The 26,986-nt window shown below is 50.7% G+C and overlaps 9 protein-coding genes across 9 annotated transcripts in view; 7 read left to right on the top strand and 2 right to left on the bottom strand.

The window, feature by feature from the left end:
* Positions 1-11: 11 nt before the first annotated feature.
* Positions 12-6,250, bottom strand: Pmar_PMAR020236 (DEAD box ATP-dependent RNA helicase, putative; the record flags this gene model as incomplete). Its single annotated transcript, XM_002767016.1, has 31 exons — positions 5,947-6,250; positions 5,819-5,906; positions 5,686-5,773; positions 5,525-5,639; positions 5,401-5,484; positions 5,250-5,317; positions 5,029-5,209; positions 4,869-4,983; positions 4,681-4,820; positions 4,492-4,623; positions 4,357-4,444; positions 3,953-4,067; positions 3,820-3,907; positions 3,646-3,737; positions 3,442-3,595; positions 3,285-3,372; positions 3,093-3,240; positions 2,950-3,048; positions 2,829-2,905; positions 2,460-2,596; positions 2,326-2,413; positions 2,211-2,279; positions 2,059-2,164; positions 1,970-2,016; positions 1,806-1,926; positions 1,670-1,757; positions 1,386-1,516; positions 1,191-1,337; positions 537-638; positions 176-335; positions 12-131 (listed from the first exon to the last, which is right to left on the bottom strand). The coding sequence occupies exons 1-31, from the start codon at positions 6,235-6,237 to the stop codon at positions 12-14; spliced, it is 3,567 nt and encodes a 1,188-aa protein (XP_002767062.1). The 5' UTR covers positions 6,238-6,250.
* A 3,415-nt stretch (positions 6,251-9,665) lies between these two features.
* On the bottom strand, positions 9,666-10,692 carry Pmar_PMAR020235 (hypothetical protein; the record flags this gene model as incomplete). The annotated part of the gene is made up of 2 exons (XM_002767015.1): positions 9,666-9,734; positions 10,561-10,692. The coding sequence occupies 2 exons, from the start codon at positions 10,690-10,692 to the stop codon at positions 9,666-9,668; spliced, it is 201 nt and encodes a 66-aa protein (XP_002767061.1).
* A 394-nt stretch (positions 10,693-11,086) lies between these two features.
* On the top strand, positions 11,087-12,249 carry Pmar_PMAR020234 (vacuolar sorting protein snf7, putative; the record flags this gene model as incomplete). Its single annotated transcript, XM_002767014.1, has 8 exons — positions 11,087-11,152; positions 11,208-11,310; positions 11,366-11,461; positions 11,522-11,646; positions 11,704-11,763; positions 11,816-11,911; positions 11,957-12,068; positions 12,191-12,249. 8 exons carry the CDS (start codon positions 11,087-11,089, stop codon positions 12,247-12,249), a joined length of 717 nt encoding a protein of 238 aa, XP_002767060.1.
* A 256-nt stretch (positions 12,250-12,505) lies between these two features.
* Positions 12,506-13,308, top strand: Pmar_PMAR020233 (small nuclear ribonucleoprotein F, putative; the record flags this gene model as incomplete). The annotated part of the gene is made up of 4 exons (XM_002767013.1): positions 12,506-12,562; positions 12,615-12,716; positions 12,763-12,803; positions 13,242-13,308. The coding sequence occupies 4 exons, from the start codon at positions 12,506-12,508 to the stop codon at positions 13,306-13,308; spliced, it is 267 nt and encodes an 88-aa protein (XP_002767059.1).
* A 237-nt stretch (positions 13,309-13,545) lies between these two features.
* Positions 13,546-19,310, top strand: Pmar_PMAR020232 (potassium channel, putative; the record flags this gene model as incomplete). The annotated part of the gene is made up of 22 exons (XM_002767012.1): positions 13,546-13,598; positions 13,644-13,751; positions 13,905-14,046; positions 14,247-14,342; positions 14,392-14,483; positions 14,701-14,798; positions 15,780-16,027; positions 16,154-16,258; positions 16,293-16,383; positions 16,668-16,759; positions 16,905-17,052; positions 17,100-17,141; positions 17,189-17,258; positions 17,309-17,411; positions 17,456-17,574; positions 17,617-17,700; positions 18,433-18,473; positions 18,516-18,611; positions 18,653-18,750; positions 18,805-18,894; positions 19,150-19,247; positions 19,274-19,310. The coding sequence occupies 22 exons, from the start codon at positions 13,546-13,548 to the stop codon at positions 19,308-19,310; spliced, it is 2,151 nt and encodes a 716-aa protein (XP_002767058.1).
* A 116-nt stretch (positions 19,311-19,426) lies between these two features.
* Pmar_PMAR020231 (hypothetical protein) lies at positions 19,427-20,976 on the top strand (the record flags this gene model as incomplete). The annotated part of the gene is made up of 9 exons (XM_002767011.1): positions 19,427-19,552; positions 19,687-19,827; positions 19,892-19,955; positions 20,004-20,055; positions 20,136-20,266; positions 20,314-20,372; positions 20,417-20,566; positions 20,658-20,838; positions 20,894-20,976. The coding sequence occupies 9 exons, from the start codon at positions 19,427-19,429 to the stop codon at positions 20,974-20,976; spliced, it is 987 nt and encodes a 328-aa protein (XP_002767057.1).
* Positions 20,977-21,823: 847 nt separating this feature from the next.
* Positions 21,824-22,421, top strand: Pmar_PMAR020230 (dynein light chain tctex1, putative; the record flags this gene model as incomplete). The annotated part of the gene is made up of 3 exons (XM_002767010.1): positions 21,824-21,877; positions 21,937-22,044; positions 22,359-22,421. The coding sequence occupies 3 exons, from the start codon at positions 21,824-21,826 to the stop codon at positions 22,419-22,421; spliced, it is 225 nt and encodes a 74-aa protein (XP_002767056.1).
* Positions 22,422-23,950: 1,529 nt separating this feature from the next.
* Positions 23,951-25,693, top strand: Pmar_PMAR020229 (ccr4-associated factor, putative; the record flags this gene model as incomplete). Its single annotated transcript, XM_002767009.1, has 3 exons — positions 23,951-24,026; positions 24,077-25,249; positions 25,593-25,693. 3 exons carry the CDS (start codon positions 23,951-23,953, stop codon positions 25,691-25,693), a joined length of 1,350 nt encoding a protein of 449 aa, XP_002767055.1.
* Positions 25,694-26,587: 894 nt separating this feature from the next.
* The window catches only part of Pmar_PMAR020228 (hypothetical protein), a gene marked incomplete at both ends in the record, with an annotated part of 735 nt that continues 336 nt past the window's right edge, over positions 26,588-26,986 (top strand). Inside the window, 3 exons of the mRNA XM_002767008.1 lie at positions 26,588-26,737; positions 26,789-26,879; positions 26,969-26,986. Coding sequence (XP_002767054.1) covers positions 26,588-26,737; positions 26,789-26,879; positions 26,969-26,986 — 259 coding nt within the window. The remainder of the gene's footprint in view (positions 26,738-26,788; positions 26,880-26,968) is intronic.

Below are 26,986 nucleotides of genomic sequence, written 5' to 3'. Positions count from 1 at the left end.
GGGCATAGAAGTCAGTCGGTATCGATCAACTTGGCGCGCGCGATGTCGAGATGGGATATTCGGAAGCAGGCCAGGAGCTGCTCCGGAAGCTCACTGTCGTCTTCACCTTCCATCACCAACCCCACATGGGCCTGAAACAACTACACTGACGTCCTTGCCCATCACTAGAGCCCACCATGCAGTCCTTGAGGAGCCCCGAGAAGGAGTAGAAGCTCTTTCGAGCTAAGTAGCACCACTGTCGAATATCAAAGTCTATCTCAGCCACCTCCCCCCGACCGTCAACGTCTGCGTGCAACTGCAAGCTCTTGGTCAGCAACGCCGGTTTACCGTTGTATCTGCCCTCGACACAGTACTCACTCTTGATCAGTTTTGGAATATATGGTCGCTTTCCTCAGCTTAGCAGTTTCCTCACTAATCATATAAAATTTACAATAATCTCCCGAAATTTCCTCAGAATTTTCATATTGTCACCAACATATGCGGTTGGCCATGAGCATATTTCCCCTCCCTACTGCTCTCGATGCCCCTACTCCCACCTGTTAACTATTCCTGGAAGCCCTAGGTCTTGGGCGTTCTCAATCAAGGCTATTATTTTCAAGGCGCTCTCGCCCTTCTTCGACACTCCTGTTTTCAACAACCTGTAGCACAACGGAAATGCATTTCGAATGATAGAGCGCGACAACCCTTCTTATCACATTTCACTTCCTAGCAAGCATATTATTGGAGTTTCACCCGTTTTACGTGCAGTGGCGTAAAACTCCGTGAAAAACGCGATGTTTGCGCCTTGCAATAGTCGTGAAATATGTTTTTAACTAGTGTTTTTCATATCACGGGTGAAACTCCAATATCAATGAAGGGAATCGGTAATATAAGCTATGTATTACTGTTTATTGCTGACTATTGATTCATATATTTATCCGGCTATAATAATATTCATTATACGATTATGAAATATTAGATATAATATAGGGATAAAAATAATATTACTAAAAAGTGATCTACATAGAAAATGACCCCACTACACATAAGCTCACAGTCAGCGACGGGCGAGAACAACAGCTGTTGAAACGACATTGCCGTGACCATCATAGTGGCACCCAGTAAAATAAAACAGCACGGAATCAACAACAATGCACAACATGCTCGAAAAACGCATGGTTCTATCCGAATGTATGGGGGCTCCTCCTCACTCTTTGAACAGCCTAATAGCACTGATCTGCTCCAAATTGCCGTTGTGGTATTCCTCAATCACCGTGGGGTTCATCACGAAATACGACAGCACCGACATACCGGGGTCGTTGGGGTCGGCAGAGGTGAACAGGCCAGGTGGCGCGTATCTGTGCAGTCAGCTAAGGAGAGTCTCATGAGGCTTTGAACCTCCTTACGGTAACTGACAGTTCACCACGAGGAACCGCGGTATGCCAATTTCCTTCTCCCAGCGGTGACCATTGATATGATGAACACCTCTCCAAAACGAGGGCACCTCTGAGCTGTGCACGTCGTCACCTTGCGCGATCTGATGGAAAGTTGAATCAAACAACTAAAACAGGCGGAGCGACGCGAATCCGAGGGCAGATTGCTCATACAGTGCGTCCGCGATTGATAGGCAGTCATGAAAAATGGCATAACTCGGGATACAATGAGCTAATACATCAGAAACAATTCTTACTCTCTGGAATACGCTGAGTTCCGCAACCTTCCGGAGCACCATGCCAGACTTCACAACGTCCACCCCTACACACTCGTAGATGGGGTATCTACTCACTGAATTGATCAAGGAGTGGTATGCATCGGAGTCCCTCTACCTGCTCGGCAGCTTCAGCCCGGTGCTCGCATAGCCTTTCTGGCGGACCTTGAAACACGTCGCATTCCCCTGGGCCCAATAGCAGGCCCTAGGATCTTCTTGCGGTCCAAACGGTACCGTCCCTATACGAAACCCATCACCAGCATCAACCGCGCCTTCACTCACCGAAAGGCGCCCATCCGAGCAACTCTGGAGGCGGCCACGGGGTGTACCTGACGCTGGTCATACCGCACCAATGCCGGCTCGTCAGTTACTCGTATCGCTCTCGACACAGGTCGTAGTCAGCTGCCGTAAGCTCGCCGTCCGACAATTGGCTGCTACCACTCCCTCGTCTCTTCCTATTCACATGCCCAATACTGCCTATCACAGCAACACGTCGTCATCGAATAGCTCCTCCTTTTCTTACCAGCCTTGCCAATCTTGATAACCACACCATGGGCCTCCACCCGAACATCCCTCCACCACAACCGTAGGCCTAAACACAATGTCCCCCCCGAAGCCCTAGCCCTATAGGGTCTCACGTGAGATTGCCACAATACCGAGGATTAGATATGTCAATAGACGCAGTAGACCAGGTAGACGTATGTCCCTGTGAGCAGGAACAGTAGCCTGAAGGAGATACTATACGGGCAGTTAACATGAACCATATGTCTACCTCTGGTCGGTGCCCCGGCCCGGCTAGCAACGCCGTAACCAATGACACTACATCGAGGCCGATAGAGACACACAGGAGCAGGAAGGGGACCGCGGGGGGCAAGCGGACCAGGGCTGATCGTGCCCAACGAGCAAGCACTGACAAAGACCCCTCCCATCTCCTTCGCCGTCCTCCTCGTCGTGGTCTATCCCGAGTCATTGAAATACAATCACACTTCTTAGCATTCACTCTACGAGCATTCTAGCGCAACATGGGCGTAACAGAACAGCAGAAACCATCAGAAACGTAGTGCATCATGAATTGAACACATGCGTGCAGGACGTCAACTCCTCTTTCTGCCCAGCGTTTTCGACTTTTCCAAACAGTCACTGATACGTTCTCTCAGCCGCTTAGCTCTGACCACTTCCTGAACTCCCTCACGACGATCCCGGGCGGCCGCTCGCAACCTGTCCCCCAGGGTCCCATAAAGACATACTGGTAGTGTCCTCACCTGAAAGTCCTCTCGTCAGTTATCAACCGAGGCACCTGCGTGGTGAGGTACACGGGTACAACCCCGGCACTTCGCAGTTTTCTCGATCCCAGCACCGACCTGGTACACGACCAAGCTGATACACGACTGACGGGATGTCTTACTTGATGTAGCCCGTCGGTATATCAACAGCATAGCCCCGTCTTGTTAGAGCGATGCGCCCCAGAGGCGATATTCGCTTCTCAGGCCGGGACGGTAGCCTGCCCGATGAGGAGTCCACCGGCTCAGTGAGGGGCTCCAACATACCATGGGCTGAACCAACAAACATACAAGTGACCAACAGTAGCTCGGCTCACTTGCAGCCTCCTTTATAGCTTCTGAAACCAACTTAGCCGCCCTGTCTTTGCTCGGGACCTTCTTCAAGTAAGGGTCCAGGAGAAGTACCTGAGGGCCCATCATGAGCATTGACACCACAGTCGGGAACTCTCATGAACAACGAGCGCACCGTCCCACCGGAGAATAGCCCTTTCGGCCACTTAGTAGACTCGGACGCGATCGAGCCGAGGGCGGACTTTGGCGCAGCGCCACTAAATGCAATGCCGCCGCCAGGTTTTGAACCGCCGCCGCTGATCGAGTAACGTCAGGGTCGTCCACGCCAAACAACAGCCTGACCCCATGAACAGAGTCCCACAAGGGCCACTCAGAAGGTACGCCTACGAATCCGCGGTCTTCCAGGCCTCAGTGCCAATACTGCCCTCCTTGGTCGACTCCTGTAGCCCCTCCAGAATGCCCCGAACCATCGCCTTAACCTAACCAGATGCCATGAGGGCCACAAGGCAGCCTCAACAAAGGCCCCGCCTTCTCGATTTTGATGTCCCTGTCAGTCGGCACCTGCGCCGGCTGGACACCCCACTGTGCGGCGATCCTTGGTGGAGGCAAGGACGATCGACCCGAGGTGAGGAACATGATAGACTTGCACCTTCAGGAGGCGAAACCTTAACCAACAGACCAGCAGGCACCTCACTTGTCCTCGCCAGCCCGGCCGACCTTCTTCACTGTCTCGGGCCGTATACGTCCGACCCTATGTATGTAGTTAGCTGTCGTCTTGGGAGCTCCGTAGTGGATCACTAAGCCTATGCCTGAGACCAGCATCATGATAGCTGACCGTCACAACGACAACAGCAACAGCAATAAAAACACTAACAACAACACTAGCAACAACAAGAACACTAACAAAGACAATGACAACAACAACAACACCGACAACAACAACAACAACAACAACAACAACAATAACAACAACAACAACACTAACAACAACAACACTAACAACAACAACAACAACATCCCCGACAACAACAACAGCACTAACAGCAACAACAACAACAACAACAACAACAACAACAACAACAATAACCACCGACCCACCCGGGATGTCGAGGCCTCTCGCAGCGATGTCGGTGGTGATGAGTACGACTGGCCCAAAGTCTGCTAGGGCCGTCCTGTAGGAGTCCATCTGAAAAAAAGGCGGAGCGAAGCAGCACAGATGCCCGATGAACCTACCACTTGTTTCCGCTGCGAGGGCGACATATCCGCATGGAGGGCCATCATGCGCCCCGGAGCACAGACATTCCTAAGCTGGGGATCATCAGCCAACAGGCATACCTCCGTCTTCTCGCGACAGTATACCAATACCTAGCATCATAACACGGGCAAAAAATTGAAGTCGCTGTAGTTGCATGAAAGTCTTACCTTGTTCGCCACCTGTATATCACTTCCAGACCCTGGCCGCAGCTTCTCAATAGCCCACGTGAGCTGCCGGAGCCTCCTCTCAGAGTTCGAGGAAAGCCGGGCATACAAATGGCTCACTTCCCTTAGTGCATAGACGACCTCTGAACAAGGCCCAGCCGTCCCAACCAGCCCAAGGGGGCCCCTCCAACCCTCACGAGCTTCCATCTCTTCCGTAGCGTTGAGGACCTCATATTTCGGTGACAGCTCCCTAAGCCTATCCTTCATCCATGCATCGAAGGTGGCCGACGCGTAGATCAGCTGTGCCTGTGGTTACCAGTCGGCCGGACCAAGAGGAAAGCAGGGGCCTACCTGACGACCCCGAGTGAGCTCTCGGACCAAGCCCAGCACTATCTCGCTGGTCAGCAGTACATCGGCCTCGTCCAGCACAACACACGGTAGTAGAGGCTTAGGCTTCTTCAGAAGACCCTCAGCCGCAACCGGACTGGGGGTAATTTCCGGGCGCGCGACAGGTTTACCCAACGATAGTGCCCTAAGGTGAATGCTGTGAGAGTCGGTCCAAAGGTCCCTACCCGTGCTCGGCGAGCCACTTCAACCGACCCGGCGTGCCCACTACAATGTCCGCCCCATGACTGAGCGCCTGACCAACTATCAACTATTGGATGCTAGCGTATCCATAGGACGACAACATAAGATACAGAGCAGGTCCGGAAGGCCCCTCACCATAACATGGGAATCCCGAACATCCCTGCCTGTCCCCCCTGCACACAACTGTACCGACATCCAAGGTGGCGAGTACTTCTTAACCTGCCCTATACCCCTCAAAAAGCACCAGAGACAAGCCTACCTCAGCGTGTGCCTGCTCAGCGAGCTCTCTAGTAGGGACTATGACCACAAGCAAAGGGCTGCCCTTGCCTGCCGACCTCACTATCGTTTTCTGATCGGCTGATGATCGTACCGCACTGAAAGCGGCCATGCCAGCAGGAGCCCCTCATACGGAGCAATCACCGTCCTTCCTCGTCCCTCTTGATACTGAGCCCTTCAGACACTCGAACAGTACGGTCGACTACTGGCAGCAAATACGCTAGGGTCTTCCCTGAGACCCTCCATCATCACCCTACAGTACTCGTACGGTGTCTACCTGTCCCAGGTGGTGACACCATGGACACACTGCGCTGATCCTCTCCTCCTATAAGAGGGTATGCTAGTCTTTGTATCGGCGTAGGCAGCTGAGACAGTCCACTCGACAAGCCCCTGTCCCCACCCTACCGGAAGGTCCTTCAGCTTGGTCCGTTGCTTGCCTCTCGTCCCCGCTTCGAGAAACCAGATCCCGAGCTTGCTCAAGAGGCTACTAGACTGCACTAGGTCGCCAAACGTAGTCGTCCGGCCCCTCTCGCCAGAGCCTCGGCCACCACGTTCACTGTCGGCCCCTCCCTTAGGCAACGCCCCCCTACGTCCTCTGAGAGGCCTCGCTACTACACCACCACTAAAGTGGCGTGTCAAGATGGTAGGTAGTCGGCTCTGCAGAGGTCCCAGGACTTGCAGCACTGTAGTGGACATCCATCTCACTAGAAGAATACACGGGTCCCCCTTCCCTCCCAACGCAAAGCCCCTAGGTGTACACCGTAGAGTAACATCATGTTCCAATAGTGATACTTGGTCACGGGAGCATCGTCTCTTCTGGCGTTATCCCTGTCTCAGTGAGAGCTTCCACTAGTCCCCTCAGCTTGTCGTCGTCCCCAACACCCTAAGCCCGACCATCACCTGCAATGTAAGGACAAACAACCTACCTCCCTCGCCTTGATCAGAGGTATACGCTCCTCCAAATTCCCAAGTGGGGAAAGGTCGTATAGGAGACGCCTGAGATTCTTCATAGGAAACCCTTTAGTACCCCCCCCCCCCCCCCAACGACTACCTACGAAAGGCGATAGTGATCATGGCCAGGACCATCCTACCCTCCTCTGTATCCGGCAAAAACGACTCCATCGCAAAATCTGCAAGTTCATCGAGAAATATGCACATGGCAAACTACATGTGTTGGTGACAAATTATGAAAATTCTGAGAGGAAATTTCGGAAAATTATTTTTGGTTTCTGAAAATTTCTGCCAGAAACTAGTGGTAAAACTCCGTTGAGGGTAGCAAACATATATTCCAACACTGACCTCGACTTTTGGTTTTCAGGTCAATACGCAATACTATCACTCCCACGTCCGACTGATCTCCGGGAGAGGAAGTCTCAGTCGTCCAAGAGAGGACCCCTCTCTTAGGCTGGGACCCTGTCACGACGAAGCCCTACAAGAAAGCCATCTACCACCACCGCCACGACGCCAACATTCCTCTACCTTCTTCCTCCCATAAGGAAGCTCACATCGGGGGCAATCACGGCGGCCCTTCTCTCCGAACCAACGGCTCAAACACAACCTATAGGCCATGATAATCCCTGCTAGCACCATGGGCGTGTCCGACCTGTGGAACTTGTGGTGGCAGATGTCCAGTTCGAGGCCATCGTCGGCCTCCTCCAAGTCCTTCCCACACACTCGACAGTTGAGATCGTCGATGCTGGCCCCAGTGCCCTCTCGGGCATTTCTTATGATCTTCCCGAGGCCCTTGAGTCTACCCAAAAGAGGCTCTACACAGCAGGTAACTCCCCTATTCACCTCACTGTGACATCCTCTACCTCCACTGGAGGCAACCCATCCTGGCTGGTCTGAGGCATCGTGTCCAAGCAGTCAGGCAGTCTGACCACTCCGAAGGTGCCTAAGGTCAGTCCCCTGTCGTAAAGCCGCCTGGTGTCGTCGCTACTGTGGGGGATGCCGACGCCCTTCTCGTTGGTAGTTCCGCCTTGTGGACCCGCCGACTCCTCTACTCCCATTATACTCAATCGATTGACTTCAAGCCATCGTATCAAACCTAGCCATAAGAACATGCTGCCCTAGATGAGCACATAGACTCACCCTCAGACCCTCGACTCTCCTCCTCAAAGGCTCGTAATAAAGGGTTCTCAATGCCTTCCATCTTAGGCGAGATAGTACCAATACTATACACCGGCAGGAAGGCCACGTAGACCTTGAAAGCCAGGAGGTACACAGTAGTCAGTGAATGCTCCAGCCTACTGCCCTAGAGTGGCCTGTTGCTCCGCTGACCTGACGGCAGCCCCCCGCCTCACACACATTGAACCCCTCCAGCCGATACCTTCTCCCTCCAGCCCTGAGGAACCAATCAGCTCAACCGAGATCGACCCGGGCGGGACCCCACCGGAAAACAACCGTCGAAGGGCGCTTGTCCTTCGGCAGGTCGAATTGTTTCCTCAGCTCCTTCTGGACGCGTTCATCATAGGCCACTTTACCATGGGATGTCTTGTACGAAAAGAAAGGCACTTTACGTTGGGTCTGGCCGTCCGAGGCGCACGTAAGAGCAGAATTCTGAGGGCACAAAGTGCCCTGTTGCCTCCTGTGTCATATACCAAAGAGTGCCGCGGCCGAGCACGAGGCACATCAGGAGTAGTTGGCTGACTTCGAGGCCCCAGTCGAATCTTAGACAGTAACTTGCGAGCTCGAGAAAGCACCGAGGAGCTAGATGTGCCTAAAACCACCAGAGTGCAGAGGCGTGTGGTACTGGGAGCTCCTAATTACGTTCGAGGCCAATATGGAAGAATGCGGCAGGTGATTCGACCTTACAGCCTACGATGTCCTCTACAGCAGTGGGCTCCTGTGCCTCAATGGCTGGCTGGGGTGATGTGCATCTCACGGGACGAGTGCGTAGGGAGTGTAGATTAAGTTGGACCTTGGAAAGGCTACAATACAGACATAACGACTCAAGGAGGGATCGAACCTTTGCCTACAGGTCTACATGCGTGCGCTCTACCTACTCAACTACACGAACTGCACACCTAACCACCTCAACCCATATCACTACCGTTCCACATCCCATCAGTCTTGTCGAGTCCCTCGACAGGGCGTTATCCACAAGATGGAAGTTGTCCATGACGTACACGTTAGAGGAGGTAGAGAAGAAGAAGCGCCTCGGTATCGGGCGAAGCTCATGCAGAGCCCGCAGCTCCTCTTGCTGTGCCCTTTCGAACTCCTGCCACTGACCATCGTCGCCTAGGTACTCAAACCTACCCATGCCCATCGCCGCAAACCACACGCCCTTTGTACTCACTTCTTCTCCATCACAGACACACCTGGTGAACGGTCGCGCGTCTCTCTTGACCCACTGGGCTCTTCGGATAGCCCTAAATCGCCCCCAGGTTTCCCAGGCGGCTCCTTCGGCACCCTTTTCCTAGAGCCCCCCAGCAGCCTAGGCCCTACTCGGACATGTCGGCAAAACCCAGTGCGTAAGTTCCTCTGCACGGCCAAGCCAAATCTACCGTCGGGACGAAGTGAGCCTCCCAAAAACTGAGCCACGGGGCGCTCACTCGATCCTGTCAAAGGCCTGGATAACATAAAGACTGGAGTTGTGCTGGAACTGCAATTCCCTTCGTGTGCTTCTGCGGGATGCCCTTTCTGAACGAGAAGCTCCCGATCGCGGATTCCCCTACCCCTCCTCTACACTGATCTTACTCAGAGTGAGTTCTTCCTCGCCCCTATCACTCCCCTCATCCAATGCCCGTTTACTGTAGTAGTGTCGTTGTATATGCCTAAATGATTCCCATAGTACTCCACATGCAGTCTCATTAGGACCCTTCCTACTACTACTACTACTACTACTACTACTACTACTACTACTACTATGCCTTGCCAGATTACTACCTCTGTATAGCCGGCTCAAATGGGAGGTACCGGGAGCCATCCCAATACTCAAAGTACAAAAGTGTATGGCTAGTTAGGGTAGTAGCCCGGTCGTGCATGCATTGACACAAACTTTATAGGAACTCAGGAACAAGCCATCCAGATAAGAGCCCACCCGAGGTTGGCACGAGCCCCCACTGTAAGGTAGAACAAAAATCTGTCAATATCGCATGAAACACATCATACGGCCCAGCCGACTACACTTCTCCCCTTTCTATCTTGGCTCGGATACGCTCCATGTCCCGCACTACGCCATTAAAAGCACGCTGAAAAGAGAATACATACGACCAAGGTAGGCAGACCTCATTAAATGACCCTGTGTAGGCGAACCTTACCAACTTCCTACACCATTTACTCTATCAATGACAGTAATTGTCGTTTTTTTTGCGAACATTTCGATTCCGACTTGAGCGATAAACCACCACATAAGCTCAACATCGATCCTCTCCACACGAAAACTGCTGACTTCCACTGTCTTACTAAGGGTTCGACGAGACACGCGACTTCTATGGAGGCTCGTGATGCGTTAAAATGATATGAGAAACTATGGAGAAAATCTCCGAATGATATTGGAAAATTGTCTATACCTGTGTTGGGCTCAATATTCTATGTATAACGATATAACAATAATATAATGGAGTTTCATTCGTTATACGTGAAGTGGCGTGATACTCGATGTGAAAAACGCGATATTCGCGGTGATATGTAGTAGTCGTGAAATATGTTTTTTTACATCACGGAACTCCAGTGATATACATACAACTACTATATAGAGGGAAGCAGTTCGAGAAGCATCCCAGAGGCATCATACAATGCTTAATCCTCACCGTGACAACCCATAAGCGCACATATAGCGTTCGGCTAGGAATGCCTAGTCATTCTAGCACAGAGTTGAGCACGGGGCCACACTGAGTCCCTCTGACTTCGACGTCTACTCGTTTCAAAAAGTGGAGAACTAAGGACGACTACTGCTAGACCGTCCATGGTATCGCGGCGAGACTTAGTCCACTACCAGTCTCGTATACCATTGATACTGATGAGTGATACGCTCAGATGTAGCATGTAACTCTTTAATTGAATTGAGTCTACTACCAGTCTAGTAGTATCCTTCTCATAGTTAACAGCTACCATGACGGTCAGAGCTCCTACTATCATTGACCCGAAGAGGATAGGCCCAGCACGCGCCTTAGGGAGCTTATCCACTTGCCGTTGGAGGAACCCCATGTCGAGGAAAACTGAAACTGCTCAATGGGGCGCCACGACAGTGACGAGATTCCCAATCAGTGCCACAGAGACGGATCTTCAAAAATAATCGATTACCAGGGCTAGCGCTAACTGCGCTTAGTGAAATTTCAAGTGAGGAGACCGGGAGCAGGTAATAGATGGACGAGACTTAGCTTGGTGCGGCAGAGACTATGCGATGATTAATCTCCGGTTCTTGGAGGGTTTGATCACCTCAGAGAATTTGAATAGTTGAATCGAGGTGCTTGCTGCTCGGATGGATTAGCGGCATATTTGGGCACCACTCCAGCTGCATGTGGATGTGCGAGATGTCATCTGTGGGGATCGAACCTGCGTGGTCAGGTTGTTGCAAATCACCCAAAGTTTTCTTCCGACTATGCGACTCTTCTTCGGGAGCTCTAAGAAGAAGGAGCAGCAGGCCCAGCAGGCCCCTCCGTCCAAAGTACCCTCGGGCCTCTTGGGTGAATCCTTGCTGGTTGAGCTGGGACTCTTGTCAGAATCTTCCCGATGCTATCATGAAGAACAAAGAGGCCATAGCCACTTTGGAAAAGAGGGAGCAGCTCATTGAGAAGAAAATGGCATTGCAGGAGCAAGACGCACGTGGGACTATCCACTTACCCGTTGGGAACGTTCATCGACTATATGGGGCCCTCAGGGACTCGAGCCGCGGCCAAGGACAAGCGGGGTGCCTTGATGGCTCTGAAGCGGAAGAAGATGCTCGAGACTGAACTGACAACTCTGATGAATTCACGTGAGTTCCAAGGGCCGCATTAGACCAAGAGAATTGATGCTGTTTTGTGGCGCCTTGTAGGGATGACATTAGAGCAGCAAATTCTGTCCTTGGAGTCGAGTCAGACTACAGCGGTGGCAGTGTCGGCCCTGGCCACGGGCGTGTCAGCTCAGAAGGTTATGAACCAACAGCTCAATATTGACAATGTACGTCTTGGACAGGGGGGCCTGGCTGTAGTGTATTCGTCACTGTGTTGATTCCAGATTGACGTCCTCATGGACGACATGCAGGAAATGCAGGACATGCAAAATGAAGTTGCCAACGTATTGCCGACTACGTCCTTTACTCCACAGGCTGGGGACCTTATGATGCTAGGTGCTCGCCGGTGGTAACACTGTGATGGACGATGAGGAGCTCCTCAACGAATTGGACGAAATAGAGGCGCAGGAGCTAGAGGCCAAGATGGTCGATGTAGGCTTGATGCTTGTACCTCGCTGTGATTTGATTTCATATTAGGCGGCGCACGTCCCTTCCGGAGGAGTCGTGGCCCAGCCGGATGTTGCCGTGCCCTCGGTGCCTGTCGAAGCGCACCAATCAACGGCAGAGTCTTCGAGGGCTCAGCGGAATGGTAGGAGTATAGGGTGGTCCGTATCAATTTGGCCATAGTTCGAGATGGTGTGGTATGGGATAGCTGGGAATTAGGCTCATGTATAGTGGAGTTATTGGCTTTGATTATACTATTTGTGTCAGATGGCCTAACAGATGAGGAGGCAGACCAGCTGGCCGCCCTACAAGCTCAGCTTGGCTGAGATCTTCGTGGACCACGTACTGTACCATTGACAATTCATTCTATCAACATCATTGGTGCGCCCTCTAGGAGGGCGGGGCGTTGCTAGCGAGGCTTGGCACATTTCTGTATTCAGCATGTCCGTCCTAGTGAGATTGGCCGATTCGACTTCTCTATAAACCTCATAGGTTACTATAAGCCATAATTGGTGTCGTGTTATGGGTAGGATGGTGAGGGAGATTGACCTTGCGTTGGTCGGTAGGCGTCTCTTCTTGGTAATGTCGGTCGTTCCGGTGAATCCCCAACCTTTCCTCAATGACCTCACTGGACAGGAGGTAGATATTGAGGAATCCTGAGGTTGAGCGGGTAAGATACGATCGAGGTCAGGTACTGGTTCGTCTGAAGTGGGCAACACTCGAGCTGAAGGGCCGCTTACAGAGTGTTGATACTTTCATGAATCTCAGACTGGACCACTGTGAAGAGTGGCAGGTAGTATATGCATCATCACAGCTGCTATTATATCTCTTAATTTCAGAGTGGTAACTTCAAAGGAGCCCTCGGAGACGTTCTTATACGGTAATAGGTTGAACCATTTCGGTACTGAGTTTGTCTCGGTGGTCTCACCCGTCAGCAGTGTGGGGGGGGATTTACGGGGTTGGTGACGATGTGAAACTTTGAGAAAGTTTCGGGTAGTTGTTATTGGTTTTAATCAATTCTCGCCCGATTTCATGTGTGAATTTTGGAGGCTTCTGAGCTCCGCCGGCGAAAGCGAACATACAGGGTGTCTCAAGAAAAAGGGAAAAACTCTGACACCATCTGAAAGTCCTTCACAAGAGCTTTCGATCGGTATATGATTTTTCTGAATATTCGACTTGCACAAAAAGTTATTCAGCAAAGCACATTTTTGTTTGGGCACTTCTATACTCCTGCACAGCCCGTCGAGTGACATCCTCTCCGCTGTTGAAGTTGCTATCTGTCCAGGCTCGATATAAAAGGGCTCGTCCATCCTATCAGGTGTAACAACGTCCTGTATGTGCGAGCAGCGAGCTCTAGTGGAGCAGGGGAAGAGCTGGAAGACTGATCGTGATAACAGCAGGGTCTGCAGTCCCTCATGGTTCCCCCATTATTAGGTTGATGGGAATCATCGTCATCAGTGAGAGTTCTATATAACGTTAGTGTGGAGAGAGTAGGAGAGGATGATTGGGAAGTAGCTGAGGAGTGGTATTGCTATTTTCTGCGATATTTCCGTCCTATTTTCTGTCCGTGTTTGTCAATCGAAAATGGTGGATCTTCTGTGGGGAGTAGCAGTCGATTTGGCATGTCTCAATCAGCTCCTCTAGAAGTGAAGCTCGACACACTGCGAGGGAAGGCGTGAGGGCACTTGCTGTGTGTGAGGTCAAAATGGCGGCGCTGTAGATACGCCTCGCGGAATGCTAATGATTACAGTGCTCATTCCGGTAGCGGCCTTTGGATGTGCGGCGATCGACCTCTCGTTGACTGGCAGTTGACACTACGGCAGACCAGGTGGTCTTGGGAAGGTTTTGAGAGTATTATGAGGCGGCTCCTCAGACGCCCTTTGGGTCGGTTTGTGTCGCCAGAGCGAGCCCCGACTATGCTAGGTTGTAGCAGGAGGTCTATCTCTGGTAAGAAGGGCGATTGTGATAGTGTTCGGTGCAGGGATCGAACCTGGGACCTCTCGGTGCCGGAGGAGAGCCTTCATATTGATGAGCAATATAAGGATTGCAAATACGGCAACATAGCTGACTGTTGGTCGATGGTCGGCAGTGTGGCGGCCAACAGGTTCACCCCTAAGGACTCAGTAGGAACCCTAGAGCTGTCTTGTCATGTGAATGTATACTACTCTATTATACTTATGTACCCTACTACCCGATACGGCTCATGAAGGGATGCTTTCATCGCGGTTCAGGTGCATTGGCAAACCAACTTGCGTTCGGACGTAGCCGAGCTGGGGAAGGTTCGTCGATAGCTTTTGAGGGGTCCTCATGGGGGTGCCTTTAGAGCCCTTGCTGGCGACGGTATCATCAGCGATCGGCTGTTAGCTTTGATCGTATAAAAGAGAACAGTATTCGGGAGGACCGAAATGACGGGCGGCAGGTGAGTCTGGAGGGGAGGTAGAAGGCAGTAGGATGGTGCGGCGTTGTAGGAGACGACCCCCATTGACCGGGTGCCGGACAGGCGGTCGGGCGCACTGCCGATACGCCATCTTAGAGAGGACCTTCCTTACGACTCAACACGGTAGTAGTAGTGGTGGCAGGGTGGGAATAGGCACATCGTCAACTACATGTGGAAGTTTTCACTGGTTTCTGTACATTTCTATCGTAACTCGTATATAAACTCTTCTATAATTGGTGAGGAAACTCTTGAGAACAGTTGAGAAAAGGGAACATATATTCCAACACTGAGGGAATAATAATAATGTTTGTGGTTGGGTCGACCTACGAGGGTTGGGTAGGTATCCCGGCTGTGAAGGGACGGTGCTGCAGAATTGGAGGCATCTTGTCCATCCTGGCAAGACTCGCACTATGCTGCGGCATGAGACTACTTTACGAGGTATGTCCGACAGTCGCTCGGAGGAATGCCTCGTGGACTTTCTCGGGAAGAAACGATGGCACTTTGCCAGGACGCGAGATGGTATAACAAAAATCGACCCACGGTTGAAGTAAGTGTCTATAATAGGGGTATGTAGTAGAATATGTGACGATCGTGCTAATATGGATTGGTGTTTCATACCGTATAGTAAGCACTATGCATGGGCTTTGGGTGGAAGAGGGTGTTCCTGTTTGGTTTTGATTGATCAACCATGCGAGCGTGCTGGGGTGGAATGTTTTTTTTCCATATTAATGATAGTGAACAACTGGTCGCTATTGCAGTCTCGGAAGTTTACTTTCATAATATGTTCATAGTAGTGTTTACAATAGGGTTTCACCCGATTTACGCGAAGTGGCGTAATACTCTGTAAAACACGATATTCGCGGTGATACGGAGTTGTCGTGAAATGTATTTTTCAGTAGTATTTTTCATATCACTAGGGTGAAACTCCATTGTTCATGCGATTCAGTCTCAGAGCGATTCTTATTAATCTCGGGAAATAGCACAAATTTTGCACATTTGCATATCAAATTGACAAGCACTGAACTATGGGGAAGTGAGGGCATCTTGTAGGTATCTTTCAACCCATAGGATCCAAGCTGAACCTCGGGACGCTCCTCTGTCTAAAACACGCCGTTTGGGCGGTCCTATTCTTATCAACAACGATGTGCCGGTATGACTTTTATCGAGAGTACTGTTGTGCTGGTGGTTTTTTCACGCGCCACGAAATTGAGGTTCAGCGATTGCTAATGCATGGCTACAGTCTTCTGCATAAAGGGCTGTGAACATTGATTCGAGTAGAAGATCGTCTCACGCTCCATCGCGACTGCGAGGCAGCGGTGTAAGGGTGTCGGCTTGTAAGAGGCCTCCTGAGCGGGCAGTGAACTCGACTATAGGTAGGGGGTGGAGACGCCGAATCTTGTGTGATGTAGGAGTGCTTAGATGGGCCTTCTAGTGAGGAGGGCGCCGCTGAGGAGAAGAGGGCTTCTAGGAGGTTACAGAGGCTGCAGGGGCTTACCCTACCTATCAAGTCTAGTGAGGCGGTGCCGGCCTTGGACTGTAACCAGAAGGGGTGCTTAGGTGCTCGCCACATGGTGTATGCCCATCTAGAGGAGCCCTCCTTGCACTGGATAACCCTCAATGTCTACCGCCTGTACAACATCCTTATTGTCATCAGCGTTATAACTTCGGTACGACTTGTCGTATGGCGCGTCGGTGTTGGTGATTCCTGTTGCCGGACTAGGTCGGGCTTAGTTCCTCTGAGTTCTTGGAAAATGAGTGCTCCCGTTTTATATGCAATACTATACACTGTTCAGGTGCTGGTCACTTTACCTGTTCCCGATACGTTGGCCTACGACACTCGGGATGGCTTGGAGGTTGCCGAGACAGTCTTCAACGTTATCTTCCTCTTGGAGATAGTGGTGAGTGCCAAGCACTCGACGTGGTGTTCACTAGACCCCTCCGGAGCTCCAGAAGCGCTCCCAGGATTGGATCTCACATGTGGAACTCAATCCTGGGAGCACTATTGAAATTCAGAAAGAATATAGTGAACACTCCGACGGTTGTGGTTATGGAACTGACTTTCTGTGCTACTCAGCTGCGCTTGGCGACGTCTCCTCATCTCCTCCGAGCCCTGTGGGAACCGTAGTGAAAGACTGCGGGTTCCTTGGTAGAAGCGATCAGAGCCAGATACAACGCGCTGGACATGATCGTCGTATTGCCGTACGTCCCAGTGTGGGTGGGCATCGACAGGGCCGATAATGAGATCGTCAAGCTCATCCTCTACCTTGTGAGTCCTTCTGTGTGTATATAGAGTTACCCCTTGATCAGTGCCGGCTATGCGAATGCTGAAACTGACGCGTTACAGCACTGGCTGGCGACTTCTGGTCATCAGCCTGTCCCTCAGCATGGACGCTCTCAGGGTAGGCCTTCCCAGCTCGATAAGAAGATTCTATTTCGGCTCTTGTGCAACCAGCCATGAGGTTTTCAATATTCCTTTGAAAGGAAACGAGCAAACTAATCTGTGGCGGTTGAGAAAAGCGCGCGCCCAACTTTCCCTCTCCTCAGGTGCCCATGCTGATGTTGATATTCCTGGTAACATGGTTTGCCTCGATCATATACTGGGTGGAGGACGTTACCTTGCCCGACACAGCCCGGCCTGCTGCTGCCTTCGCCTCTCTGCCTCATGCCATGTGGTTTTCTATAGTCACCATCAGTGAGATCTCGCTCGCCCTAATGACCTCGGTTCGATTATCATGCCAGGCACTGTGGGATATGGTGATACGGCTCCGGCAACTGATGGAGGTACTGGCTGGCAACAGCGTCACGCGCCATGAAATTATGGTCGTTAGGCCGGGCCATCTCAGCCTTGCTCATCATAGTCGGCGCGTCCTATATGGCCCTGCCGTTGAACATCGTCGGGTCAACTTTTTGGGATGTCTGGACCGACCGGTAGGTCCAGCTATGAGCAGGGGACCTGGTGATGGCATACGGGTTAGCGACAAGCTCCTCATCATTGACAAGATCCAGCAGAGGCTCTCAAGAAGGCGAATAACGCGAGATCGACTTTACGAGGTTAGTCGTAGTGTTAGATGGTTTCAGCATGAGAGTGTGAACAGGTATTCGCGACTATGGACGAGGATGGTTCGGGTGTCATTGACATTACTGAGTTCGAGCACATGCTGAATCGCCACTTCAGGCTGGGCATGCCGACTCACAGCATTCTGCGTCTCTTCCGGTAGGTTGTAGCCGCTCTGTAGTAGTAGCTTGTTTTCCTCAGTACTATTGACGCTGATGGTGAAGGGAAGATTTCATTTGATGAGTTTTGCAGCTGCCTGTTTCCCGAGCTGGTCAATCCTGAGATGTAAGGCATTAGTGATAGCATCTTCTGCCTGTGGGAAATTCCTACAGCTGCCTGCTATAGCACTGGGAGGAAACATAGTTTGAAACCGTTGTGGGGTTCGCATCTTTTTCTTTTTATTTCTTTTTATTTCTTTTTCTTTTTCTTTTTCTTTTTATTTCTTTTTCTTTTTATTTCTTTTTCTTTTTCTTTTTCTTTTTCTTTTTCTTTTTCTTTTTCTTTTTCTTTTTCTTTTTCTTTTTCTTTTTCTTTTTTTCTTCTTGCACAGCACCCCTTCGACCAGGCGAGTAATAGCCGGTATAAGGGTATAGCTGCAGGTTCAGTTAGTGCCTGAGCCCTGGTATCAACCAGTGTGGTACCCGGCAGACAGTTCGAAAAGTTTCGCATCTCAGCAGCGTATGTGCCTAGTTACACCCGTTTTACGCGAAGTGGCGTAAAACTCTGTGAAAAACGCGATATTCGTGAGATATGTTTCTCACTAGTGTTTTTCATATAGTGGGTGAAACTCCATTAATACTGCTGATGTACACGCTCTCTCGGAGTGTTGGGATATATGGTCGCTCTCTTCAGCTCAGGAGTTTCCTCACTGATTATAGGAGTTTATATACGAATTAGAGGAGAAGTGCACAGAAACCAATAAGAATTCCCTCGAAATTTTCACACATGCAGCTGAGCATGTGCATATTTTTCCACACTGCTCCTGGGACTGCTGGCCCCCGCTTAGCCCCTTGTCAGGTCCTTCCCAACTAGAGCGTCGGTTTTCCGCAATCGCCGAGGTAGGGACTGCCACTTCCACTTTGATTAACCTGTTTTCTCAGCATCTTATGCCAGCAGTGGAAGAGCCTCTGTGATGCGGGTGGTTCCTGATAATGATTTCGACCCGCTAGAAGCCGAGATAGAGGCATCGAAAGCTGGTAAGTCGACAGTCACCATTCGCTGGCTATTCTTCGATCAGGTGCGGCTAGGGTCGGTTCTTCTGAAGGGCAGTACTTGAGGGAACTGGAAGATACCAAGGCGGCGGAGACAGCTCACTATGCGGCTGTCCTTGATCGGGTAGGGTGGACCGGAAGACCGGAGTTAGCTGTGCTGAAGTGCTGGTTGACGCAGCTTAGCCGTTTCGAGCGAGAATTGGAGTCGACCCGACGGGATATGAGAAGGATAGCCGAGGTTGTTGAGGGGATAGCTGAGAGCCTGAGGGTAAGCAACAGCTGTGAGTGGCACTTGCTGTAGAGGCTGCGAAATGATGGGCGCAGTCGGGGGCGTTTGGGGTTAACGCCGTTTGGGGAAGGTCTTGCTAGTACTACCTATCTCCGTGTTGGGGAACTAAATACAGTAGTTGAGTAATGTAGTCTTCAGAGATGGCAGTTTTGATACACGAAATCGGGCCGCTTAGGCTCAGTACTGTCCACTCTATGTGAAGACCCTCGCGCTTGAATCCTGTTTCGTCTTTAGGGAAGAGACCACCGCGGGGGCGCCGTCCATACTGACGATCCTATCAACGTCGAGGATGCCATATTCCAGCAGCGAGTGGGATACCTTCCCTATGGAAGGTAGTGTTCGACTTGCCATTGCTCAGGTTTGACGACCCGGCTTCCCAGCGCTACTCTTTCTAAGTCATCGACGTGCATGCTACCTCTTGTCACTATTACTTTGACTATCGTCTTGTCGACATTTTTTGTCTTTGCCGAGGCCAGCTGTTGTCACTTTTATAGTGTTATTATTTTCGTCCATGCTCCCCGAAACCACTCCGGTGTTGCCGCCTTCCACCTCCCGGGCAAGTCTAACTCAGTACAACGCCCGTGGCTCTGTACTAGGTGCTGCTGTTCCATCAGCGCTGGCAGCGGAGCCTGCAATGGTAAGGGTGGCTTTGGTCGCTTGGGTGTGGTAGTAGTGCATATCTCAGCAAGTGATTACCGGGAGCGGTGACGACAGGCAGGCTCGAGGAGTGAGGTGTCACCATTACGTAGTGATCATTGTTCCTATTGTCAGTTTTCGGTTTACGCCCCGAAGGCTGTCAACGTCCCGCCGAGTCAGGGCGGTCCATCCGGGACGTTCTCGCTGCCGTCACCGCTCTTAATGCAGCATTTCTTGCCGCAGCCTCAAGCTACTGGGGGCATGTACAAAGTGCAGGTAACAGACATAGGAGCTCTCGAGACGAGAATAAGCCTTTCAGAGCTTTTCCACCACTCTTCAGCGGGCTTCCAGTTCAACCGCGGCGTTGCTAGCTGGAGGGGTCTCTACTGAGGGAAGCACTCAAGGTAACGGTAGTGTATAGACTGGTCCGCGACGTGATTGCTGTTGTTCAGGTCTTCACACTTACGCTCAGAGGCTGCAGACCCCAGAGGACACCCCTAGATTGTCCATCACATCGCTTCCAATGCAAGGTGTCTAGGCACTAGTCTGGGGGGCACTGCATTCTATAGAGGTCGTTTTGTCAGGTATGAACTCCCTGTCGGACCTGCTGCTTTGCACTGCTCGAGGACCACCTGCTCCCAGCTTGGCGGGACCACCGCCTCCGGCAACATCTACTGTCGTGGCGAGAGGGGGAGGGCCTTCAATGTCGTACCCGGTAGGGCCCTCTCCGATTAGTCATTTAGCGTATCTGCTCCTGTTCAGGTGAGGCGACTAAGTACGGAGCAGCTGGAAGCGGCAAGAGGCGATCCCAGGGTGGCATCGTTGAGTTGCCATCCTTGTCGTGTATAGGCTTGTTGTGCTCTAGGTAGCGCTAGTGGCGCGTAGAGCTCAGAAAGCTGCAGGAAGGGAAGGAGCGCCTGTGCTCCAGGGGGAACCGATTGAGGCCTGCAGTAAGGTGCTCGACACTGCGTCTGCAAGCAACAACTACAATGCTAAGGAAGTGGCTAGGGTCATGGTGAGTGTATATTGAGAGCTTTTGGATTCTGAAAACGACTTGAGAATTTTCTTGAAAATGAAATTCGACGAGATCGGTTTTTTCCTGGCAGGAGGAGAATGCTAGTTTGAGGCGGAGAGTGAGCACGCTGGAGAGAAAGTTGGCGGACCTGCAAGCTGAGCTCGAGGTTAAGGATCATCTATTGGAAACAGCAAAGATCAACACAAATGATGGACATCAGACGGAGCGAAACACACCGAATTCAGCAAAATTGTCCAACAGCTCCAAGCAGTGTAGGACAGCAGGGCCGGTCTGTCCCCTTCATTTTCTCGCGCGCCCGGCTGTTAGCTGCCATGGGCTTGGAATTGATGGCAAGCCGTTTGGTGGCACTCATGCGTGGAGGCATCGCCAACTTGTTGTATCCTCCTTAGAACCCATTGAGAAGGTTCTCGTGAAGAATGGAAGCCAAGTTGTCTCCTGTGGTCGGAGTTAGTCCTCTAGCATGTCTGGACATGGTGAAGGAAGTCGTTGTCCTGTGGCAAGCGTGTATGTGTCTGCTCATGCTTCGAGTTGGCAGTTTGTCAATACATCGATGGTGACAGCAGTGTTGGAGTATATGTTCGCTTTACTCAGCTGAGCTCAGGAGTTTTATTCCTAATTGTAGGAGTTTATATACGAATTTGAGTGTAAATGTACAGAAACCAATAGGAATTTTCCCACAATTTCCACCAACTAGTGCACATACTATGTGCCACATAGTTGCACATGTGGGTATTTTCCCATTCGTTGTGTCCTCAAGTAGGACAGTAGTGGCGTAACGACATTATTGTCTTCGTTTTCTCATGCAACGAGAATTGCTGCGAGCCCTGTGGCTTCGTATCACAACAAATCATACCATACGTGGACGTATGGTCAGCTCGGGCCGTTGGTTGTCGAATTTGATATTGTGCACCGTAGTTGGACGATTCTGTCGTAGTCGACGACTTCGTTCAGTCCTAGGCTCCACCGGATTCTGGAGCTCCAATATTCCCTATTATACTCTCTTATTGCTATTGGTGATCGTTAGCCCAAAGCCCTCGACGAAGTCTGAAATGAACGGCATTCAACTTTACTCGCTTGCTGGTTCACCCCGAACACTCCACCATAGTATTGTTGAATGTCTATTGTCCAATAACATACATGGAACAACTTCGTTTTCTAATCTCGAACAGAAGCAGAATATTTCGTGTACGTTACGGAGCTCGTTGATTTGATATCATCCAGTTGGTCCTTCTTGCTATGGTCCAGGAGATCACTTCGTTTGTCGGCATGGAGGACGTCACCACCGACTTGGTAAGCTGTAGAGGCTACATGGACACTTGAGGCTGCGGGCGTCAGTCGCGTTTCTGTAGATCCTTCAAGTCCTCAAGGCAACCATCAAGACTGATGATGAGTATGATGCTAAAAAGGCGCAGGAATGGGCAGATCAGATAGGGCTCAAAATAGTGTCCAAGCTGAAAGTAGGCATCAGGCCGCACTCTGCCGTAGTCGACCCAAGAACAGTGTTGGAATATGTGATCGCTTTCCTCAGCTAAGCTCAGGCGTTGGCTCACTAATTATAGAAGTTTACATACGAATTCGGTAGATATGTACAGGAATCAATGAGAATCTCTGAAAAATCCCTCAAGGTTTTATATTGTCCTCAACACATGTAGTTGACCGTGTGCATATTTTACCATGCTGCCCTAGAATGGCGCATGGCCCATTCGGACGATAAAGTAGCTCTGGTCACAATTGCTGATGGGCGTTGTTGTCCGTACAAATGCGCTTTCAGGAAGCGAGCGACAACTTCAAGTACGTAGTGTCTGTTACAATTCAAGAGAAAGGTGCGGGGTAGGTCCCACTTACGGTGGTGGTGGACGACGCTGTATTATCTAAATCAGATTGCACCACTCGGCGACGTGCCACTGGGACTCCTCAGCTGATGGCTCCGTCACAGTAGGCCATAGCTTCCTCTGGTATTTAATAGAAATAGAACTAATAGTATATAAACAAAAATAAATAAATAGGTTAACGTATAAGAATACACCCATGGTTATAGAATATAATCTCGATATTAATTAATGTATTTATACACATAGTGGGCTCACTGATAGGTACGCTGGGACCAATCCTTGAACATGGACGTGGTCATCACTGTATTCGCATTAGCTCTCTAGACACAGTGAAACTGTTGTGTTGCTGATAGTCGGGAACGGCCACTGAGATCCTCCGATGGTAAAAGACTGAGAAGACATGCATGACCCGAAGCATGAGAGAACAAACCGCCTATGCTAACCGTTCACGAGTCATCTATCGATCGCATACACTTTGCATGTTGCATCCGGAAGCTACAGTGTGGAAGCAATCTCTCATGCGGTTCTCTTCCAACTCGCTTATCTACAGGCCAGCACGATGGGTACGTCGCCAATGATTCTGATTCTGAAGTTCCAATACGATCTCTTTCAGAAACTACATCCGTAAATTGAACTTCGAATTGATGAGCTCCTGGAGCGGACATCGACGTCAACTGTTTATATAGATAGACGCTGCAGTTGCGTTACAAAGGTTCTCACGCGTATAGGATGTTCACTCAGCAGAATTGTCTATTTTCTTCCGGACGCTGGGGCGCAGTCCTTGACAACTACGTAGTAAATCATAGCTAGTCTAACAGTTAAGTCCACTGAAGAGAATCGAACTTGATTGACGGTTTGCTAGACTGAGGACGAGATCGATTAAAGGCTGTTGCGTCCCCCTATTCTGATGGTCAGGAGAGGTTTTGGAGGTGCTGACGACCGTCGAGCTGCTTATGATGACACTAGAGTCAATAAAAGGGGGCACAGCGTCGATATTAATATGGCAAACTTAATAGAGTTGTCTATACCATCTTTTATACAACTCATTGGTTACACGTTAGGTCTCCCCCACGCTAATGGTCAACAGATCAGGCGTCGATTCTCGTTAGTAACGTGAATGCTACGGCTTGCTGTTGATATTGAGGAATTGCTAGTGGATGCAAGATTGCAAGATTACTGATAATGTGTCTGTTCATTGCTCGGGGTAGTCAGTCGTGGGTAGGGTTGAAGTCAACATTAGAGTTACAATTTCGCTTCACATTGATCTATGCGACGACATCCCCTGCGATCTCCTAATACGCCTCGGAAAAATTCCAATCAAACAAGCGGAGCGACGCAGACATCCAAAAGAGGTCCCTGTGGTGGCAAGGGAGGGCGTATGGCCAAGGTGGCAGGAGAAGAACATTCCGAGTCGAGCTCCATCGAGTGGACAACTGAATTGGAATCGTCGCTGTCATCCTCCTCCTCGGCGTGCGACTCCTACTATGTTAGGGAGGTTTGGGCGAATGACGTTGAACATGAGTTGCGAGTGATGGAGAAGTTGGTGGAGGAGTACCCCTATATAGCAGTAGATGGATGCTTCCCGGGGGTGGTGGCAAGGCCCACTGGTAATGGCATTAAAGGGCACGTGACGGTAGCGGCTGTTGTTTATGCTTAGGTCCGTTCAAAAATGATACGGAGAGAAATTATGAGATTATCAGAACTAATATGAGCCTCGTAAAAATACTACAACTAAGTCTGGCATTTTCTAATAAGAACGGCGAAGTGGCTGGGCATCCTGGAGACGTTCGAAGGGCGAATGGAAGTGACCGGCCGCCCCCAGCTTGTGTGTGGAAAATCAATTTTCACTTCGACGTTCGGAAGGATATTTATTGCGCCGAGACGTTGAAGCTGCTGAGGGAACCTACAAAGAAGGGAGGTGCCGGCATTGACTTGAAGGCGCATCTGAAGCGGGGCGTGAGCGTGGAGAGATTCTCGGAGCTTATCACGGGAAGCGGCCTGGTGTTGTCGCCTGATGTGACGTGGATAACTGCGAGTGGTGGTTTCCTATTCGCCGGGTTGGTGAAAATGCTGTCCGGCCAGGCTCTACCGAAGGCTGAAGTGGAGTTCTCGGAGATGTGTTATGAGTACTTCCCTCACATCTGGGATATGAGGCTAATCAGGAGAGGTTCGTCGAGGTGTGGTATGGGTATGTCTCGTGGAGGAGGGGCTCCGCACGCATGCGCATCATCGGAGAAGGCTAATTTGGAGGTTGAAACGCCGTCCACTTTAACACTTCTTGAGAACTTCTTCCGATATGATGGCAGAAGTGGTAGAATGATGAGTTCCTCTTCCGACGACTCTTCCGAGCCGCCTCCAGCAGTGCTCCCTTTTTCTGCTATGCAGAGGAGGGCGACTACGACGAAGTGGTGGCTAGCGAGTGGTGGTGGCGGCAAGGAGATAAGGAGGAAATCTCAATTTGGTTTAGAGGAGTTCTCTGCGTTGAATTTAGAGAGTCCTGCATCGGTGTGGCAAGATAAAGGAGAGGAGGTAATTTCGTGGCGCGTGAAGCTGAGGACGGAAGTGGAGGCAGAATATGAGGAGGCGACCAGTGAGAACAAAGAAGGTTCTGCTGATGCCATCACGACACCCGCTATGAAGAAGGAACAGCCGAATGGAGTTGTCCAAACGCCGCCTCCACCACCCCCTGGCCGTCCACCTCCTCTAGATGCTCGTTCGACTTCGGGCTCTAACGCGTCACCGGTTGATCGTGGAGAGGAGGAAGGGCCGCCTCGCTATAAGCATCCACTTCGGCACCCCAAGTATCCGAATGGGGCCCCTCCTCCTATGTGTGGGGTTATTAGTTATAAAGGGCCGCCGCCGCCACCCATTGGTACACGCAAGTGGTTACCGGCGCCTCTGAAGAGAGGGCAACCGTTTATGCATTGGGGATGCGTACAGCTACCAGATGTGGCGTCAAGTCACTATCGTCGGCGTAGGGAGAGACCCATGGGGATCTCAGGGGGAGGGAAGGATGTTGGGATAGGAGGTCACCGTCGGGGAGTGCGGAGCTGATTCCGTATGTATTTTGTTGTATGTAACATTGGGATGGTGACACTGCTGGTGTCACCATCATGTTGGTATTTTGGTATTCGGAGGGACGGGAGGAATGTAGCGAATAGTGATGGGTGAAGATACGAAGGAGGTCCGCATTGCTGGCCTCGTTGGTATCGATTCTGGTTGCCTTATGCTACGAGATACATTTCGAGTGTCTCCTCCAGAGGGTAGGTGTTGAGTTTGAGTATTGTTGTTGTTGTCGAAGGAAGGAAGCTCCTGGCCGATCGAAGGAGGGGAAGTTTGATAGTTGACTGGAGGGTTTCAGTGAGCGAGATGTGGTGGAAAGATGGTATGGTAAACGGCAGAAAAATCGGTAATGGCATTATTAGAAATTACTAAGAGGTCACCATATAGCACCGCACTTGGTGTATCGCAGGGAGGGGACGGGTGCATGCCTGTGGTACTCGAAGTGATGAAAAATACGTGCATGGTCAACTGCGTGTGTTGATGACAATATGGAAATTATGAGGAGTATTTCTTGCGGATTCCCTGCTCAACGTCTTCGGCAGTAGTCAATCGAGATGATCTGTGAGATGTTATGTTCTGTAATCGGGCAGTAGTTGAGCATTATGTCTCTTTAGCTGAGTCACTCTGTATACACCACTGTGAGCTTAGCATTCTCACTCATCTATTTAGAGTAACTGAGAATGGTTATCATTGCACTCTTGAAGTTATTTGTGCCTAGTTGGGACAGAGATGTGCACGCGTGCACTATAAGCAGAGCAGCACGCATGCTCACTCGGGGCCTATGCTTAGACTAGCCGTGAGGGAGAGAGTTTGGCAAAAAACTATTTGGACCCTCCCATCCCATTCCATTGGAAAAATAGGGGGAAGATGCAGAAGAACATTGTTTGTAATTTCTAGGTGTCTGCAAGTCGTGGGTGAATCTCCAAGATGTAACGAGGCAGCTGTTGAGATGAACTGAGGAAAGCAAAGATATATATTAGCACTGGTGATGGTATGTGCTGAGAATAGTGGTTTTTGTTTCACAATGTTGAGTTGTTCACTGGTGACCATAAAGTGTGCTTGGAGTGGTATGGTGTACAACGACTATGTGAAGTTGACATTCCTAATGACTGCTCCTAGAGGGAAGGCTCGGGCAGTGGAGGGGGAAGGAGGAGGTTCTTCTGGCGGGTTGAGGCGGAGCGAAGCTGGGTCAATGGTTTTTGTACTGCCGTTGAGGAATAGAGTGCTGTTCCCGGGACTGAGAGCACAGGCATTGGTAGTAGTGGGGAAGGGTAGTATAAGGCAGGATGTGACGGAAATGTGGTAGGTACATAAATCGGTTTTTGAGGCCTTTGTAGCCCATCAGAAAACAGTATCGTTGGAAGATTCTCTGAGCCACGACAAGCTCGTCACTGTTGGTGTTAGAAACAGCGATAGGGAGGGTTCCAAAGGAGAGGAGAAGCTGTAGGCCCCAGTGTTGGAATGTATATACGCTGACGTTCCTCAGCTGACCTCGGGAGTTTCC

This window comes from Perkinsus marinus, assembly GCF_000006405.1.
Source record: "Perkinsus marinus ATCC 50983 genomic scaffold scf_1104296971228, whole genome shotgun sequence".
In the NCBI taxonomy this organism is placed as follows: Eukaryota; Perkinsozoa; order Perkinsida; family Perkinsidae; genus Perkinsus; species Perkinsus marinus.
This window is presented reverse-complemented; position numbering and strand designations above follow the sequence as displayed.